This window comes from Rhincodon typus, chromosome 24, assembly GCF_021869965.1.
Source record: "Rhincodon typus isolate 14 chromosome 24, sRhiTyp1.1, whole genome shotgun sequence".
Lineage (NCBI taxonomy): Eukaryota > Metazoa > Chordata > Chondrichthyes > Orectolobiformes > Rhincodontidae > Rhincodon > Rhincodon typus.
The window spans coordinates 34,043,349-34,062,298 of NC_063355.1; the positions used below are offsets into that span (position 1 = coordinate 34,043,349).

Here is an 18,950-nt window from a genome sequence, read left to right on the forward strand (position 1 = left end):
ATGCTGCCAGACCTGCTGCGCTTTTCCAGCAACTTTGTTTTTGTTCCTGATTTACAGCATCTGCAGTTCTTTCGGTTTTTATTAAACAAGACAATAAGTATTGTTTCATAGACATGAATGCAATGTACATAAAGCAATCTAAAGAAAAGGTAGTGGTTGCATTGATCAGGGCACCAGTGTTCAGTATTGTGTTGTGCTGACTCAGCGTTTCAATTCAAGCTTGGCAATGACAGCTCTGTGAACCTCATCTGGACCATCAGCCAGTCGCAGAGCACGTGCCCAGCCAAAAAACTGAGCCAATGGGTAGTCACTGCTGAGCCCGGCTGCTCCAAATGCCTAAAAAGCATAGAAATAAAATGTCAGCAACACTGAATTGGAAAATAATGCTTAGGAATACATGAAATATTCTGCAAAGTTATCTCTAATGTTATCCTAAAAGATTACATGATCAAAGGTGTTTACAATTGATTGTGATCAACAGGAGTCCATAAGCTAACATAACTGCAACATTATAAAGAGGGTGGAATACTGGATACATCTAATATTACCCCTCTCTCAATATGCCAACACCAATGTTGCAAGGCACATAATCCAGCAACTCAATGACTTCAAAACACAAAATCAACTCTCATGGTTCAGCGTGTCAGATGGGGACTGGAGCTTAAATGGCCAGCCTTTGGACCATACTACTATAATACTGGAATGTAAATTCCTAACTTCATGATTATGGAGAATAATTTCTTAGGAATTACTGAGTTCCTTCAACATATAATGATGGGCTAAAGTTGATCCATCACTCTCTCAAACACTACATTTCAGGCAAATGTCTTGTACAATAGAAATAAAATTATTGGGAGAGGCTGACATATTGTAGCAACTAATTTTGTATACAGGTGTAGGGATGCAGTGACTGCTTAAAATAAATTATTACACTTTCACCATACTGGCTTTTATCTGGAATCATTTATAATTTAGCGGTAATTTACATCAGCAGAATAAAAACAAAAGCTATGTAATTTACTCCAAGAGATAAATCAACTTTTTTTGTGAGGCTGTGCATTTTGGTGAAAGAAGGCATTTGTTTGAATAGAGTCACAAGTTTATCTTTTTGTTGATATATGCATTAGTCACTCTCACCTGGATTGCACGATCAATGACATGCAAAGCCATGCTTGGCGCCACTAATTTAATCATCGAGATCTCAGAGGCTGCTTCCTGCAAATACAAATGATTAAATCTCATAAAATACTGCAGTGAGCATGAACCAGGGATAAGAGATTGGATGCAATACATAATGGAGGCAGTACAAAACAGAATTAGTTTGATAGTTAATAGAGTGTATTAAGAAGCAGCAAAACCTCAGAACTGGGAGCTTCATGGTTACAGTTCTATAAAAGATTATTTGGTCACTCATGTCACTACTTGTGGGCAAAGATGCAAAATAAATTCGAAGCTATCTTGTGGCATGACTGACAGTAAGTTGGAGGTGAAGCTCTCTTATAATGACATGAGCATCATATTATTTAGTAATAGATCACATCATGTATTAGATCTCATGTGACCTTGCTCATTAGCATCTGGAACAAAGGCTGGAAATGGTTGAAGCTGATGCCAGTTGGAAATTATAAATCAACAGAATACAATTCTAGTGACAATGCGCAATCCAGCAAGATTCAACACTCCACATCCAAAGGATAGGAGGATCTTTTATTCATATAATTTTTAAAAGCCATAACTGGGAGATTGTATATATGTGTACACAGCATCAGAATGATTGGCAGTAATCCTGAATAATCTGCACAAGTGATGGAAGGTTTCATCAACAGTGCTTTCAAACAGCTCCTACTCAGCAATAAACTGCTCACTGACTCTGGGGCCATTCAACTCCTGACCTCATAACAACTTTGGTTCTAACATGGACAAAAGAGCTTAGTTCCAGAGGTGAAGTGAGAGTGACAGCCTTTGACATCAAGACCACATTCATCCATAAGTGGCATCAAGCAGCCTCTCCCTTAGTGCTATGTAGAATTGAAAGTGGCCATCTTGAAAACCTTGGAACTGAAACTGCCATAAATGTTCCCAGTCATAGATTACAAAACAAAATGGATATAACGAGAATTTCACCACAATAGCAAACACACTTCACTTCACATTAGTTATGTCGATTTCACATCACAATGCTTCTATGATTTTACAAAAGTACTGTGGCAGTCTGACTTGATGGCACCATGGTGCAATGGAAGTTTACACGAATATTTACCTTGTCACTCACTGTATCCATGAGATGGGCAGCTTTCAGCACGAGCAACCGTGCCTGTTCAATTTCTATCCGGGAGTTAGCAATGTCTGTCATGATAGTGCCCTGTTCAGCTAATGGTCTTCCAAAAGCCACTCGTGTTTTTACCTATGTGCAGTGGGTGGGAAGTGGAAACGTGAGTTAGATCCCACATTACATTATTATATCCCCTTTATAATAAAGCAGCTTATGGACACCTAATGATTAAGGCCAGGGATGTCTCAGCTTTTTCTCTTTGTGGTCTGCTTAGAACATAGAACAGTACAGCACAGTACAGGCCCTTTGGCCCACGATGTTGTGCCGACCCATTATCCTACTAAGATCAAACTACCCTGCATACCCTACATTTTACAATCCTCCATGTGCCTATCCAAGAGTCGCTTAAAAGTCTCTTAAGTGTCTGACTCCACTACCACTGCCGGCAGTGCATTCCACACGCCCACCACTCTCTGTGTGAAGAACCTACTTCTGACATCTCCCCTATACCTTCCTCCAATCACCTTAAAATTAAGCCCCCTTGTAATAGTCATTTCCGCCCTGGGAAAAAGTCTCTGACTATCCACTCTATCTATGCCTCTCATCATCTTGTAAACCTCTATCAAGTCACCTCTCATCCTTCTTCGCTCCAATGAAAAAAGCCCTAGCTCCCTCAACCTTTCCTCATGAGACCTGCCCTCCAGTCCAGGCAGCATCCTGGTAAGTCTCCTCTGCACTCTCTCCAAAGCTTCCACATCTTTCCTACAATGAGGTGACCAGAACTGAACACAATATTCCAAGTGTGGTCTAACCAGAGTTTTATAGAGCTGCAGCATAACCTCATGGCTCTTAAACTCATTTCCCCTGCCAATGAAAGCCAATACACCATACGTCTTCTTTACAAGCCTATCAATGTGGGTAGCAACTTTGAGGGATCTATGGACGTGGACCCCAAGATCCCTCTGTTCCTCCACACTGCTGGGAATCCTGCCATTAACCCTGTAAAAGGGTAAAATTGAAGGAGAACTTGCATGTGGTGTTGTTTCCATGTGCCTGCTGCCTTTGCCCTATTGAGCCTTATGAGCCACATACAAAAGATATATTGATGTTCCTATTAATTTGCAGGCATCTCAAATTGTTGACACTAAAACAATGTTGTTGTTTTCATTTACTGTTTATTTATTGAGGCTACAATACTGAAAACCATGTACTGTAGCAGAGCTTGTTGGTCACATACAGTTTAAGGGCTGTAATTGGGACAGCCACCTGGGGTTTGGCGGATCTAAAATTAGCCAGATATCCACTGACAGCCAAAATAAACCCTTCAATTCCCCAACTTCTCATACCCCATATTTAAGGCAGGATCACTCAAGCTAACCTTGCAAAACATTAACAAAAAAGGAAAAAAAAAAGTAGATGCTGGAAATTTGAAACGTATATTGAAATACTATAATCAGTCAGCAGATAAGGCAGCATCTGCAGATTATCAGAGATAGTAGGAACTGCAGATGCTGGAGAATCCGAGACAACAAGGTGCAGGGCTGGATGAACACAGCAGGCTAAGCAGCATCATAGGAGCAGAGAGGCTGACGTTTCGGGCCTAGACCCTTCATCAGAAAAGGGGGAGGGGAAGGGGGTTTTGAAATAAATAGGGAGAGAGTGGGAGGCGGATAGAAGAGGGATAGAGGAGAGGATAGGTGGAGAGGAAACAAACAGGTCAAAGAGGCGGGGATGGAGCCAGTAAAGGTGAGTGTAGGTAGGGAGTTAGGAAGGGGATAGGTCAGTCCAGGGATGATCTGGTTCCGTAGGCAGGTGCTAAGGAAGGTGATGTGGCTGTAGTACCTGGTTTGCTTCAGGACGTGGTCGAGCAGTTTCAGGGCCGAAGAGATTACGAGAGAGTTGCAGTGGGAGAGAGATCCCTTGAGGTTTGTCCGGAGGGAGGAGGGTAACTTCTTCAGGTTAGGCATCCTTAGAAGAGGCTTCGCAGTGGGGTTAAAATTGAATCAGAGATAGTAGGAACTGCAGATGCTGGAGAATCCGAGACAACAAGGTGCAGGGCTGGATGAACACAGCAGGCCAAGCAGCATCATAGGAGCAGAGAGGCTGACGTTTCGGGCCTAGACCCTTCATCAGAAAAGGGGGAGGGGATCCATCCCCGCCTCTTCAACCTGTTTGTTTCCTCTCCACCTATCCTCTCCTCTATCCCTCTTCTTTCCGCCTCCCACTCTCTCCCTATTTATTTCAAAACCCCCTTCCCCTCCCCCTTTTCTGATGAAGGGTCTAGGCCCGAAACGTCAGCCTCTCTGCTCCTATGATGCTGCTTGGCCTGCTGTGTTCATCCAGCCCTGCACCTTGTTGTCTGCAGATTATCAGATTATAGTTCAAAACTTGGATCTGGTCCCTTCTTCAAATCTGCAAATTAATGAGACGGTATTCCTGTTAGAAGATTGCACTCATGATGAGGAGAATTCTTATCAGATTGTTGGCTCCAATTACAATGAATGAATGAATTAGGTTTATTGTCACGTACTCACATGAGCACAGTGAAAAGTTAACAAGTAGCCACTTATGGCGCCATCTCAGGCACAAAGGTACCTACGTACAGTTTCTCGAGTACAAATTCCAACGAAAAAATGTTAGAAAAATAAAGAAATAAAAAGTCCAGCATTACAGACCTTCCAAAGCACAAAATCAGAGTAATAAATTAGAAAATAAAGAAATAAAAAGTCCAGCATAACAGTCCTTCCATGACAATATAATGAAAGAAATTTAAAAAAAAAAGGAGAATTTAAGACAACATCCACTTAGTCCATTTCATGGCTCTAGGCTCAAGGTCCTGACCCCACCATTGGAATCCCAGGCTGAACCCACCACAATGCCTAAGGAAGAGCCATATGGAGTCACCACAAGGAAATCTAGATTGATGCTGACAAAAACAGCCGCTGAACGGATTTCAAGCCACTGCAGAAAGGACTTCCAGGCTGTTGCCAAAAGAACTCCCAAGCTGGACCAGACCAACCATGCCACCACAAAGGCAGTGCAGAAGCCTCAAGGAAACCCGGGCAATTCGAATCCCGGGTTCCACAATTGCACACTTCACCAGTTTGATTGTAGAATGAGGAAAACAATACAAGTAAATATTCCATTCTCCTAATCCTACAACTGAGGAAGATAATTTGCCTAAAAAAGGGAGTTCTATTTTTATAAGTATGCATGGAAGGTATGCAGCCAGTGAGAATTATCAGAATTAAAAATAGTAAAGATCATTTGCCAGCAATTCAATATTGGGAGGCAGAACCTGATGCCTGACACATCCTGGTGGAAACTAAAGACTGCCAATGGTAATTTGAAATCAGGAAATTGTGGAACGAAGATGGCTTTTGGACTTTGGGAAACAGCTTGTGGTAAAAGGGGAAACAGAATCAGACTAAACAAGCTTTTGTTTGCTTGTGAGGCCAGGCCTGGAGGGTACTTGCAGGCTAATTCTTGATTAAAAGGCTTCCCAAAGACGCAGCACTCCGGGAGGAGCATTGTGTTTAAACTGGTAACAGAAGTTGGCTATTAACATGGTTGGTACCTGGAAATTGGTTCCAGTAAGTCTGGAAGAGACCCTATATTCAAACAGATGGCTGATACTGAATGGTAATTGAGGCCTTGGGAAAAGACAGTCTATCAGGGAGGGACCAGAAGTGTTGTTTTTTCAAACTTTTTTCTGTGGAGAAGAGTCTGGCTGCGATGACGCAGCATGAAGATTTGAAAGCTTCCTGCCTAACCTCCCTTTCTGCCCAAAGAGTAGAACGCCAAATTAGAGTATTACTGCTTTTACCAGACTGAACTGAAAAGGTGACCCTGATGCTTCCAGAGGAGTGAACAATAAGTCCACATTTATACCTGTGAAATAACACATTGTGAAAACGATTTAAGTAATATGGCCAGTTTTGTTATTTTCTTTTACTTATCTCTTAACTGTGTTTGTGTGTCTTTTGTGTGAATGGGGGCTGAAAACATATGTTTCAGGTTTAAAGCATAGACATTAATTAGATTACCTTGCTGTTTAATTTGCTGATTTGGTTCAGTTGTCTGTCTCTGTGTCTTAACACAATGGAATTGCTATTATCACAGCAAATAATAAAGGATACAAGAAACAGACTTGAAAAGAAGGGACACCAATTTATACAAGCTGAGAAGAGGATGTGGATGTGTTTGGGCCATCTTTGGCATGGAGATGTAAAAAGAACACTTGACTGACAACGGGATGGTAAGAATTGCACATGCTGGAGTCAGAGATAACACAGTGTGGAGCTGGAGAAACACAGCAGACCAGGCAGCCTCCTCCAGTGCCACAGTGACGCCACCTGCAAACTGGAGGAGCAGCACCTCATATTCCACCTCGGAAACCTATAGCCCAATGGCCGAAACGTGAATTTTACCAGTTTCAAAATCTCCCCACCCCCGCCCTCACCCCAAGACCAACCCACCCTGTCATCCCTGCCTCTTTGACCTGACACAATCTGTCTATCTTCTCTCACACCTATCCGCCCCGCCCACCTCACTGACCAATCCTCACCACTCCTTACCTGCACTGACCTATCACCATCCCACCTATCTTCCCCAGCCCCCACCCCTCCCCTCTATTTATTTCAGAGCTCCCTTTCCCTCCCCACTTCTGAAGAAGGGTCCCAACTTGAAACGTCAACTTTCCTGCCCCTCTGATGCTGCCTGGCCTGTTGTGTTCCTCCAGCTCCACACAGTGTATCTTATACTTGATTGACAATCCTAGTTCTCTGACCAGGCTAGTAATCTCTGACTGGTTAGGTGTTACCATGACAATGCAGCAGATCTTGTCAGTCCCTTTTTCCTTCCCATGTAAAAGGTGCTATGCAAAAACTCCTTTTACCTACATAAAACTGCGACCTTGAGCAGAATTCATCCATAAATTGAAAGGTCAGGAAACATCAAAATTGCTTCTAAAGAAGTGGCAAAGCTCTATTTAGAGTGCAGAATGTGGAAAAACCTCCATTTGCATGCAAAGGGTGCCAAACCACCACTTTGATTAGGAAATAAAAGCAGGATATTTCCAAATAAGCAGCACAGAGATTCAATATTGCTATTTTGGTAGAATTCAAAGCTTAAAAGAAATTAAACAACAGCATTGCTATTGTACGGAGTTTAAAAGTGTAAAGATATATTAAGGGAATCAACAACATTCATTTAATACGGTTTTAGAGTAAAATAAATTATTTTATTTTCAGAGAATGTTATATTGTTAAAACATCTCTGAAGATCACAATGAGGAATGCAGGACATTTCTCAGATATCAGTAACTAGCAACGTGAGATTGCATTAAACAGTCAGTCAGGGATGTTTTTCAACATCCATATTGGTCCAGATTGAAATGGAGATATTGAGGATCGACTTCACTCAGTGTAAGGTACTCACCCGGTCCTTCATGAGTTGCAATGCTCGATCTGCATAGCCTATGAGTCGCATACAGTGGTGTATCCTTCCCGGTCCAAGCCTTCCTTGGGCAATTTCAAACCCTCGGCCAGGCCCCAATAGAATGTTCTGTTTTGGCACTTGAACATTTTCAAATATAAGTTCGCCGTGCCCTCCTGCGGTAAAATAATAGATGTGTTTTTATGCTCAATCACAACTACAGTGATATCTCTCTGCTCTCACTATTACACTTGTATCATCTCTCTTCTCACTCACAGTCCAGACTATTGCATCATTTCTATTGCTTTCCCATCCCTCCAAGCAAACCAGATCAATTCTTCCTCCCCTCCTGTCCTGGCACCTGGAAAAACTCCCAATGCTTGCTCTCTAGACTAGTCACAGAAAACTTACTCAGAAAACGCTATTATCCGATGACCCTGGTGGGCAGACACAATAGTTCTCAGCTGAGCCATCCAGCTTATTTTCATAGATAGAAGGAAGCCTTGTGTTGCTGTGCCAGCACTTTGAAAACACCACCTCATTATTCCTACTACCTTGCTGTTTCCCATAGACGTGCATCAATTTGCTTTTCAAGTACATATTGTCCAATTGCCCCTTGACAATTAGTATTGATTCTGCTCCCACCACCCTTTTTGGCAAATTGTTACATTTGTTATGATCCCAGCCAATCGTAATATTGGATAAGCCAGATCCCAACGTGAGACCTGCCTTGACAGATCATAAGTTTCATTTCTAATTTTTGTTTATTGTGAGAGACTGAGAGACTGAAGAAAATAACAAGAGGTTGCCAATGTACTTCTAACAAAACAACAAAACAATATACAACATTATACAAGAATGAATGAAACAAACCCATTCCAAACATCAGAACAAAAGATCATCTCTTTTACCCTTAGCAATACTCTTGCAGACATTCAAACCTCAGTGAAGAATCACTCCTATCTCCACATGAAAGCTTCTTGCTCAGCAGAGACAGGTTTTTGCCATCTTTTTGACAAATTTCTGCGCATTTTCTCAAATGTTACTTTAAATTAATGTTTCTCCCTAAAACCTTCAAATAAGGTGCTAAGTCGGTTCACTATGACTACTTAACATTGGTTACTTAAACATTGGTCTTCAACAGCCTTGTTGGATGTTTTTCTTTGTGAAACCTCCGCAGCCTTTGCTTCTAGAGTTTTCTTCTACACAACTTTGGACTTCTCCCCAACTCTAACTGCTTGGAGACTGCTAACCAAAAGCATCTCTACTGTTATGGACCTCTCTTGGAATGAACCTGCTTCTGTCCCATCTCTCTTGGGGTTGTAAAACTCAAGTCAGCAAACACCTTAGCAATTATCTTCCAAAATTCACATGATTCTTCAAAAGTCTGGTTTTAATTCACTGTTCCTGACTTTTCTTTAAAAAAGACCTTTACAGAACTGAAAACTAAAATACATTTTTCATCCAATGTAGAACTTAAGATCCCAGATAATGATATATTATGAACCTTCAGCAGACATTAAAAAATATTTTTCCTGATCTCCCCTGTGCCTTTTATGCTAATTACCTTTTGATCTGTGTTAACCAGTTACAAACCCTCCTGCAGTCAAAACAGTTTGTCCATATTTGCTCTATCAAAATCCTTCATGTGGTTCAAGTTTACAAGTGAAATGTTTCGCAGCAAAGGACTGCTTTATATTCAAGAGAAGACCAATTCTTACAGGCTTCTGTTTTGACTTATAGAGAGATACCAACAATCTAACCTCAGCGTAAAATGACCCCTGGGGTCCCTTCTCCCCATTAATATTGAAAGGAACCACACATGGAAAACAACATTTAAGATATGTGAATTTTATGCTGCCAAGATAACATACATCAGTTCTATAAAGTGGAACATCTCCACATTTCAAGTTCCCAATGTCAGCAACAATGCACATCAGATCAAAGACAAGAGTCATGTAGAGAATTCAAGTCCCTTCCACTTTGTTCCAATCTCACAGTCGCACCTGTTCTGAATCAGTACAACACTTACCCATATTTACACCAGCCAACCTGCGGTCTTGCTGTACAAGACCATAAAGTCTACATTGCATTATAGGCTGCTCAGAGTCTTGGAATATGGAATAATCTTGAATCAAGGTTAAATAAACATACTTGATGGAACTCTTAGCCAATGGATGAAGATAATTTTTAACACTACATTACCCAAGATTACCAGAACCAAACATGTTGCCTTGGGAAGCTTCTAAATGGAAGTTTTTTTCCCAGGGTTATCTCCAAGCCCAAGCCCTGCTCATCTAGACAGATTCCTCAACTGCTTTGACCTTAGACAGGCACTGCTCCGATATTAGCCTGCCTTACCAGGAGGGTCTTCAATCCCAAAAACTGATAGGGGTCGGACAACTTTAATCCCTGGTGTATCCATGGAAACAAGAATCATGGACTGCTGTCTGTGACGATGAGCCTGTGGATCAGTTTTTCCCATAAACACACATAGTTTGCAGCGAGGATCCATTGCACCTGTCAAAACACACAAAGCAGTAATTGGTACAATCATTCCCAAAAAAACAGAGAATCACAGGAGGTTGTCAGAGATAGTATCATATAACAGTGATTTCATGGCTCACAGCAATTCAATTATAACACTCTTATAATTTACTCCCCAGTTCTTGTCATGAAAACACAAAAATACTAAATGAGCTATCAGGAAAAATCAGTGAAACTCCAGCTTAATGTCTACGTCCAAGGAGGACACATTTAAAAAGGTCCTAAAGAAGATTAGTGTTTGACAGAATCTATCACGCAAATTGACAAGCTATGCTAGCATATTACTTCCTAAGTCAGGAGAGCCGTTAAAATCATTGTTTAAAAGTGCAAAGTAAATTTAAAACAGATATTAAGATCTTATTCATTCAAAGAGTAATAAATGCTTGTAAACATCTACTGCGCAGGATAGTAAAGACTGAAATAGAAACTCAAACCATAGCTGCTGGTTATAAATGGACGTCTGGTGTTCTAGGTAAGTATAATGATAAACATGATGGCCTGAATAATCTTTGTTGATTTTTCATATACAGCATGCGATTTTCAAAATTCTTTCATGGGATGAGAGTGTTCCTGGCAAGGTCAGCATTTGTTGCTCCTCTCTAATTCACTTGAGAAGGTGGCAGTAAACTGTTTGAACTGCTGCAGTCCATTGGTGCAGATATACCCCCAGTGTTGGTAAAAACAGAATTCCAGAATTTTGATCCAATGCCAGTGAAGGATCAGTGATATAGCGCCATGTCAGGATGGTGTGTGGTATGGAGGGGATCTTTCAAGTATTGCAGTGGTGTTCCCATGTGCCTGTTGTCCTTGTTCTTATAAATGAAGACCTGAAGTTCAGGGTAGTTGAAAAGGTTACATGTTTGGAAAGAAGCTTGGTGAGCTTTGTTGTACATCTTGTAAATGGTATACGCTGCTGCCACTGCACATGGTGGTGGAGGGAGTGACTGTTTAAGGTATGGTGCTGATCAAAGAGGTTGCTTTCCCTAAATATTATACCTTCCTATAACTCATGTGGCACTAATAATATTACTAGTACATTTGTATGTTTTTTTAAACTAGTTTTCTAAATTTATCACTTCTCAATGATTATAAATTGACTGTCAGATCACAAGTGCTGAGTTTAATGCGAAAAAGTGTGAGGTGATTCACTTTGGAAGGAGTAACAGGAATACAGAGTACTGGGCTAATGGTAAGATTCTTGGTAGTGTGGATGAGCAGAGAGATCTCGGTGTCCACGTGCATAGATCTCTGAAAGTTGCCACCCAGGTTGATAGGGTTGTTAAGAAGGCGTACGGTGTGTTAGATTTTATTGGTAGAGGGATTGAGTTTCGGAGCCATGAGGTCATGTTGCAGCGGTACAAAACTCTGGTGTGGCCGCACTTGGAGTACTGCGTACAGTTCTGGTCGCCGCATTATAGGAAGGATGTGGAAGCATTGGAAAGGGTGCAGAGGAGATTTACCAGGATGTTGCCTGGTATGGAGGGAAGGTCTTATGAGGAAAGGCTGAGGGACTTGAGGCTGTTTTCGTTAGAGAGAAGAAGGTTAAGGGGTGACTTAATAGAGACATACAAGATGATCAGAGGATTAGATCGAGTAGACAGTGAGAGCCTTTTTCCTCAGATGGTGATGGCTAGCACGAGGGGACAAAGCTTTAAATTGAGGGGTGATAGATATAGGACAGATGTCAGAGGTAGGTTCTTTACTCAGAGAGGAGTAAGGGCGTGGAATGCCCTGCTGCAACAGTAGTAGACTCGCCAACTTTAAGGGCATTTAAATGGTCATTGGATAAACATATGGATGATAATGGAATAGTGTAGGTTAGATGGGCTTCAGATTGGTTTCACAGGTCGGCGCAACATCAAGGGCCGAAGAGCCTGTACTGCGCTGTAATGTTCTATGTTCTATGTTCTATGTACTTGTTGCTGCTACTCCTGCCAGGAGACCTGTTATGTTATGTGACTCGAGCAGTAACAAAAAAGATGCAAGCATACCAAAAGGTGCAACATTGAACAGGAAGATTGATACCAAGTGTGACAATAAGATATAAGAATAAAAGCAAACCATTCAACCCTACAGGATACTGTCTTTCAATGAGATCACAGTTGATCTGCTATTTCAACACCATTTTCCTGCAATATCTCATTTTATTTTGATGTAGACATTTATCTACTTCAATTTCGAATGTATTCAATGAGTGGAACTTCACAGCCCTCTGGGGCAGAGCTCCAAAGATTCATCACCCTCTGAGTGAATAAATGCTTCCTCATCTCTGCCCTAAATGGCCTGCCCCTTATTTTGAAACTGTGTATGCTGGTTCTAGACCCCAACCAAGGACAACATTCTTCCTGTATCTACATTGCTGACCCCTGTAAGAATTTTGTATGATTAATGAGATCACCTCTCATTCGTCTAACCTCCAGAGAATATTAGCACAATCAATTTAATCTTGCATCAAAAGGCAATCCCTCAATCCCAAACATTTGTTTGATGAACCTTCATTGCACTCCCTCTATGGTAAGTATGTATTTCCTTAAGCAAGGACTCTAAAACTGTACACAATACTCCAGATGTGGTCTCAGTAAGGCTCTATATAATTACAGTAAGACATCTTTACTCTGAAATGCAAATCTGCTTTAATCTGATAAACTATGATGAAAGACAAGAAGTGAACCTCAAAGCGCATATAACAGGAGGCAGTTTACATAGAATGAACCCAAACAGGCAAATGATTAGAAAGGAGTGAAAGTAGGAGAAACATCTACTGCGGTTATTCAACATCAGTTAAATGCCACAATGGGTACTAAAGGGGATGAATTTTCAGGCAAAAGAGCTTTGTCGCACGCTAATTTTTATTTTATTTCCTAATTCTGATGCAAGAAATAAGCAGTATACTAACCACACCCCAGTCTGGTTATTTTCACCCAGTCACGCTGTGCATCTTTCCTTGATCATTCTTACCTGATGTCCACCATTTGTGACCATTGAGGATAAAACTGTCTCCCACTTCAACAATTGAGGCTTTGATGTTTGTGGCATCTGAAGATGCAACCTGCACTTTGCAAGAACAACAAGGTAATATGGATTAACTGGACACCTCTGAATGTCATTGTTACCCATAGCCTTTTAAAGATACTACAACATTAGCAGTTATTGAAACTTTACCAATGCCAAAAAGTATCTCAGTACCCGGACTTAAAAAAAAATTAAAGTTCCTCTTCCTTGAAGGATGTCGATTATTTATGGGATACAGTTCAAAGGACAGTTCTGCACCACATTTAAAGTGGTTATTTCTCATTTAGAACCACAAACTGTTAGCCAAGTCATTTTCTTTCCTCTCTCAATGTCCACAAATGCAATTTCCAGCAAGGGTTAAAAGATATAGTGATGAAGAATAAGGATTTCCCCTTACCTTGGCCAAAATAGGCCAACTATAGTGCCCTCTCTGATGAGAGAGCTGACTCTGTGCATATCAAAGGCCAAGGCTCATATATGCATATGTTAGTTCTATGGTTCATTTATTAAACGACAGCAAAAGGAAGTTCTCAGACATTAATAACACTTTGACATGCAGGTGTAGGCCTGCTACACATGTGCTTTTAGTAAGATGCATAAAAGAACCCCAATCAGTACATTGGTAAAGTAAGCCTAAAAAGAAAATATCCACCTACTCTCATGGTCGCAATTTTGTTTTTAATTTATTTATTTGTGGGATGTGGACTCACTGGCTGGCCAGCATTTATTGCCCATCCCTAGTTGCCCTTGAAAAGGAGGTGGTGAGCTGCGTTCTTGAACCATTGCAGTCCACATGCTGTAAGTAAACTCACAGTGAATGCCAGGATTTTGACCCAGTGACAGTGAAGGAATGGCAAAGTCAGGGCGATGAATTGCTTGGAGCTGAATTTGTAATTGGTGGCAGGCAAATCACACTCCTGATTTGTGACAGATTTTGGGGTGTCAAGAGACGAGTTACTTGTTGCAGTATTCTTAGCCTCTGACCCACTATTTGTGTTTTTATGTTTAGTTCAGCTGAATTTCTGAATGAGAACCCCAGGATGTTGATAGTGGGTGACTGAGTGATGATAACACCATTGAATGTAAAGGGGCATTGGTTAGATTGTCTGTTACAAAAGATGGTCATTGACTGGCATTTGTGTGGTGTGAATGTTACTTGACATTTGTCAGCTCAAGCCTGGATATTGCCCAGATCTTGTTGTATTTGAACATGGACTGTTTCAGTATCATGAGTCGTAAATGGTGCTGAACTTTGCACAATCAATCATCGGTGAACGTCCCCACTTCTGACCTTATGATGGAGGGAAAGTCATTGATGAAGCAGCTGTAGATGGTTGGGCCCAGGACACTACCCTGCAGAACTCCTGCAGAGATGTCATTTGCTGGATGACTGACATCCAACAACCTCAATCATTTTACTTTGCACTAAGTATGACTCAAATCAGTAGAGTTTGCCCTTGATTCCCACTGATTCCAGTGTTGCTTGGAGTAGTGTGGGTACACACAAACAAATGAATCAAGACCAGCAGCAAACCACTCAGCCCCTAAACCTGCTCTGTCATTCAATAAGATCTTGGCTGATTTGACTGCAACCTAAATTCACACTCCCTATTGTGGATATCCGTTCATCCCCTTGCTTAACAAGAATCCATAATATTGCTACTTTAAAAATATTCTTCTTACAGCACCTTCTCAGGCTAAGAGTTCCAAAGAATTATGAGCCTCTGAGTGAAAAGAATTCACCTCATCTTTGTTTTAATGGGTGACACTTGGTTTGGAAGCACTGACTGCTAGTTCTAGGTTCTCCCATAACAGGAAACATCTTTGCCATATATACACTATCAAGACCCCTCAAGATCTTAAAGGTTTCAATTAAGTCATCTCTTACTCTACTAAACTCCAGATACAGCTTAGCCTGACCAACCTTTCCTCATGAGACAACCACCCTATCCAGGTATTAGTCTAGCAAATCTTCTCTGAATTGTGTCCAAAACATTTACATCCTTCCTTAAAAGTGACCTGTACTGTGCACGGCCCTCCAGATATGTTGTGTAACTAAAGCATAATCTCGCTACTTTTGTATTTAATTTCCCTTGCAAAAAACAATAACATTCAATTAGCTTTCTTAATTACTTGCCGTACTTGCATATTAACCTTCTGTGTTTTATGCACGAGGACATCCAACTCTCCCTGCACCTCACAACTCTGCAATTTTTATTGTTCCTGCCAGAACAGACAATTTCACATTTTTCCACATTATACTCTATTTGCCATATCTTTATTACTTATCTATGTCTTAGCTTATCCACAGGGTGGCACTGTGGATCAGTGGTCAGGCCTGCTGCCTTGCAACTCCAGGAACCTGAGTTTGATTCCAGTCTCGGGCAACTGTGTGGGGTTTGCACATTCTCCCCATGACTGCATAGGTTTCCTCTGGGTACTCCAGTTTCCTCCCACAGTCCAAAGATGTGCAGGTTAGTGGATTGGCCATGGTAAGTTGCCCATAGTATCCAGGGATTGCAGGCTGGGTGGATTATCCATGGTAAATGCAGAGTTACAAATGCAGGATAGGGGATGGGCCTGGGTGGGATGCTCTTTGGAGGGTCGGTGTGAACATGGTGGCCTGCTTCTGCACTGTAGGGACCTTTTTTATGCCCTCTTCACAACTTATGTTCCTTTCTATCTTTGCAGCATCAGCAGATTTGGCAATCAAACCTTTTGTCCCTTCATCCAATTCATTTATACAAGTTGTGAACTGTTCGGGTCCCTGTACCGATCCCTGTGGCACACCACTCATTACTCTTGCCAGCCTGAAAAAGGTCCATTTGTATCTATTTTCTCTTTCCTGTTAGCTAGTTAATCTTCTATCCATGCCAATATGTTACTCCCCACACTATGAACTTTTATTTTCCTCAATAGCCTTTGATGGGGCACCTTATCAAACGCCTTCTTGAAATCCAAAGAACTCCAACAGACTGGTCAAACATGATTTCCCTTTCACAAATCCACATTGATAAATAACTTTAGTAAAGGCAGAGTCAAAGTGCCCTACTATAACTCCTTTTATAAATGGCTTCTAACATTTTCCCTATGACAGTTCTTAAGCTAACTAGCTGCTGTTTCCTCCTTTCTGTCTCGCCCCCTTTTTCAATAAAGGAGTTCCATTTACTATTTTCCAAACTAATGGAATCAAGTGAGTTTTGGAAAATTAAAACCAATGCATCAACCATCTCACTAGCAACTTAAGATCTGTGAATAAAGTCCATCAGGACCGGCCAATTATCATCCCACAATTCTGACAATTTATTCAGTACCACTTCTCTGGAGATTGAGATTTTCCTGAGATCCACCCTAACTCCCACTTCCTGATTCATCACTGCTTCTGAAATGTTACTTGTATCCTCTACAGTGAAGACTGATGGAAAATACCTGTTCAAATATATGCGATTTCCTTATTTTCCATTACTAATTTTCCAGTCTCATTCTCTTGGGTCTAAAATTACATGTAACTCATTCAGATAATAATGTCCTAGACGTTGAATCTATCTCCCAGTATTGGTACAGCTAAGCCCGCGTTTTGAATTCAGCTACATAAGGAGGACCAGAAGGATTCAAGTAATGTCAATATATCTGCTAATGTATTTTCCATCTTAATGAAATTATTATCCTTAAAAGTAAAAAAAAATATTTTAGGGTTTCACTGACAATGTTTTAAATGGGGGCTTGAAAGTCAGAATATCCGTTTTACCTGGGGCTCAGTCATGGCAAAACATGACCTAATTTTCCCTTCTAATAATGGTAGAAGCCACTGCTCCTTCTGTGCTTCAGTCCCATATTTCAATAGGATCTCCATGTTCCCTGTATCTGGTGCAGAACAGTTGAAAACCTGTAAAACAGGGGACTTGGAGTGACATATCATAAACTCATGGAATAAATTTAAATAGGCCATGCCAGGAAAAGCAAACATATTCCTTATAACAAATATTCACAAATAATTATAGTACCTCAGGAGCATGCAGAGACCTCCCCATGACCTCACAAAGGTGGGCATATTCCAGATTTGTCAATCCAGCTCCATATTTAATCTCAGGATCAGTTTTCAATGGTAAAAACAGGTTCCAAAGACCATTCGCCTTAGCTTCACTCTGAAAGTGCAAAATATAATCTTTAGCTTAGTCACAATCTACAGTAAACATTTTCAAGTCATTTTCATTCAAATGTATCATCTTCCACCACACACAATGATGAACCACCAGTCCTCTGAACAAGATAATATCTGCTATCAAACTAGAGGTGGAATGACTTGCTGGGAATGTCTAACCCAGGCAGCTGCTAGTTGTTTATGACATTTGCATTTGAGAGAATGTAAAATTTGATATGAAAATACTAACTATAATGATTAAAATGTTAAATGGTGAAATAATTTTATGACTATAATCTCCTCACCCCATAAACTGCAAAACACACACCAATTTTGATTCCTCCAGTTTCTATTTGACTCCCACCACATATAAACTTTAAGTCCCAGATTCTACTGCCAACGTTCAAACTCTGCTACACACATTCTATCATGTTCATCTTGCACTCCCATCTTTACTGACTTCTGGTGGCTTGTTAGCCTCAATACACAAACTTCAAAAATGTAATCCTTGATTACAAATCCCCTCACATTTATGTTCCACTCTACCTCTGTAAACTTCCTTAGTCCTGTGTTCAGCCAATTCCTTCCAACTCAGTTAGAATTTTGACCCATTCCTCATCTATCAGAGATTTCTGCCTAAAGCTTTCAACTTTATTAGATTTCCCCTCATCTTCAATTCTCAAGTCTCATGTTTCAACAAACATTTCTGACATCTATGACAAAAGGTGTGTAATTAATATATTATAATTTTTTAAGAATGTGGTTTAAAACTACAAAACTACTCCTGGAGGCTTATTAAAAGTTTGTTTATATTGTGGGGTTTTATGAGCAGAAGAGAGAAGGTATTGAAATATTTTAGGTTTATTTCAAATTAGAATAATCAGGATTGATTTTGGCTTAAAATCCCAGAGATGGAAAAGCTTCTGTTCAGTTTGAAGGACACATGTCTGAGGTCAGATATAAGTATAGCCTTTCCTAGAAGGAAAGAGTTTGTTCAAACCATTTAAGGGAACAAATTATCTCAGTGTAAGGATCTCAGTTGTGTGAGTCAAAGAAAAACGCTTCGCAGCTCACAGGACCAGAAATAAGCAGTTAAATCAACCTACAGTTGTGATGGAGAAGGAATATATTTCTCTATTTTGATTAACTGTAAAGTAATGGTGTTGGGAGTAGATCAGACTTTGTTTTGCCGAGTGCTTGAAACCTTTTAATCTGTGTTGTGTAAAGATAGATTAATTTGTTTTATTTTCCATTCTTTCTGTTGCACAATAAACTTTTGTTTTATGCTTATGTTTCAGTGAAAGACTGTCACATTAAGTTGAAAAAACTCCATCAGGCCAGATTTCATTCTAGGATCTAACGCATTCAGTGGCAACAGATGGGATCACTGCACACCTTTCAAAAATTGTTCTGTTTCCACTGTTATATTTGCATCTATTTCGATGTTCATTGCCTCTTTCCTTTTATGAAGAACATTGCTGATACACGAGAATTTTGTATTACAATTTTTTTTAAATTTCCCCTAATTTTTTTGGCATTTCT

At 40.5% G+C, this 18,950-nt stretch overlaps 1 protein-coding gene across 3 annotated transcripts in view; it reads right to left on the reverse strand.

Moving 5' to 3' along the window:
* Positions 1 to 31: 31 nt before the first annotated feature.
* Positions 32 to 18,950, reverse strand: part of LOC109923426 (acyl-CoA dehydrogenase family member 10) — a 52,193-nt gene continuing 33,274 nt past the window's right edge. For 2 of the 3 annotated variants that reach the window (XM_048611202.1, XM_048611203.1), the window contains exons 14-21: positions 17,272 to 17,412; positions 17,016 to 17,153; positions 13,214 to 13,304; positions 10,070 to 10,228; positions 7,712 to 7,884; positions 2,261 to 2,404; positions 1,138 to 1,215; positions 32 to 336 (exon numbers count right to left, since the gene is read on the reverse strand). In XM_048611202.1, the coding sequence (XP_048467159.1) occupies positions 202 to 336; positions 1,138 to 1,215; positions 2,261 to 2,404; positions 7,712 to 7,884; positions 10,070 to 10,228; positions 13,214 to 13,304; positions 17,016 to 17,153; positions 17,272 to 17,412 (1,059 nt within the window). In that variant the 3' untranslated portion in view covers positions 32 to 201. Of the gene's footprint in view, positions 337 to 1,137; positions 1,216 to 2,260; positions 2,405 to 4,614; positions 4,685 to 7,711; positions 7,885 to 10,069; positions 10,229 to 13,213; positions 13,305 to 17,015; positions 17,154 to 17,271; positions 17,413 to 18,950 lie in introns of those variants that run through there. The other variant, XM_048611204.1, reaches the window with a different exon arrangement.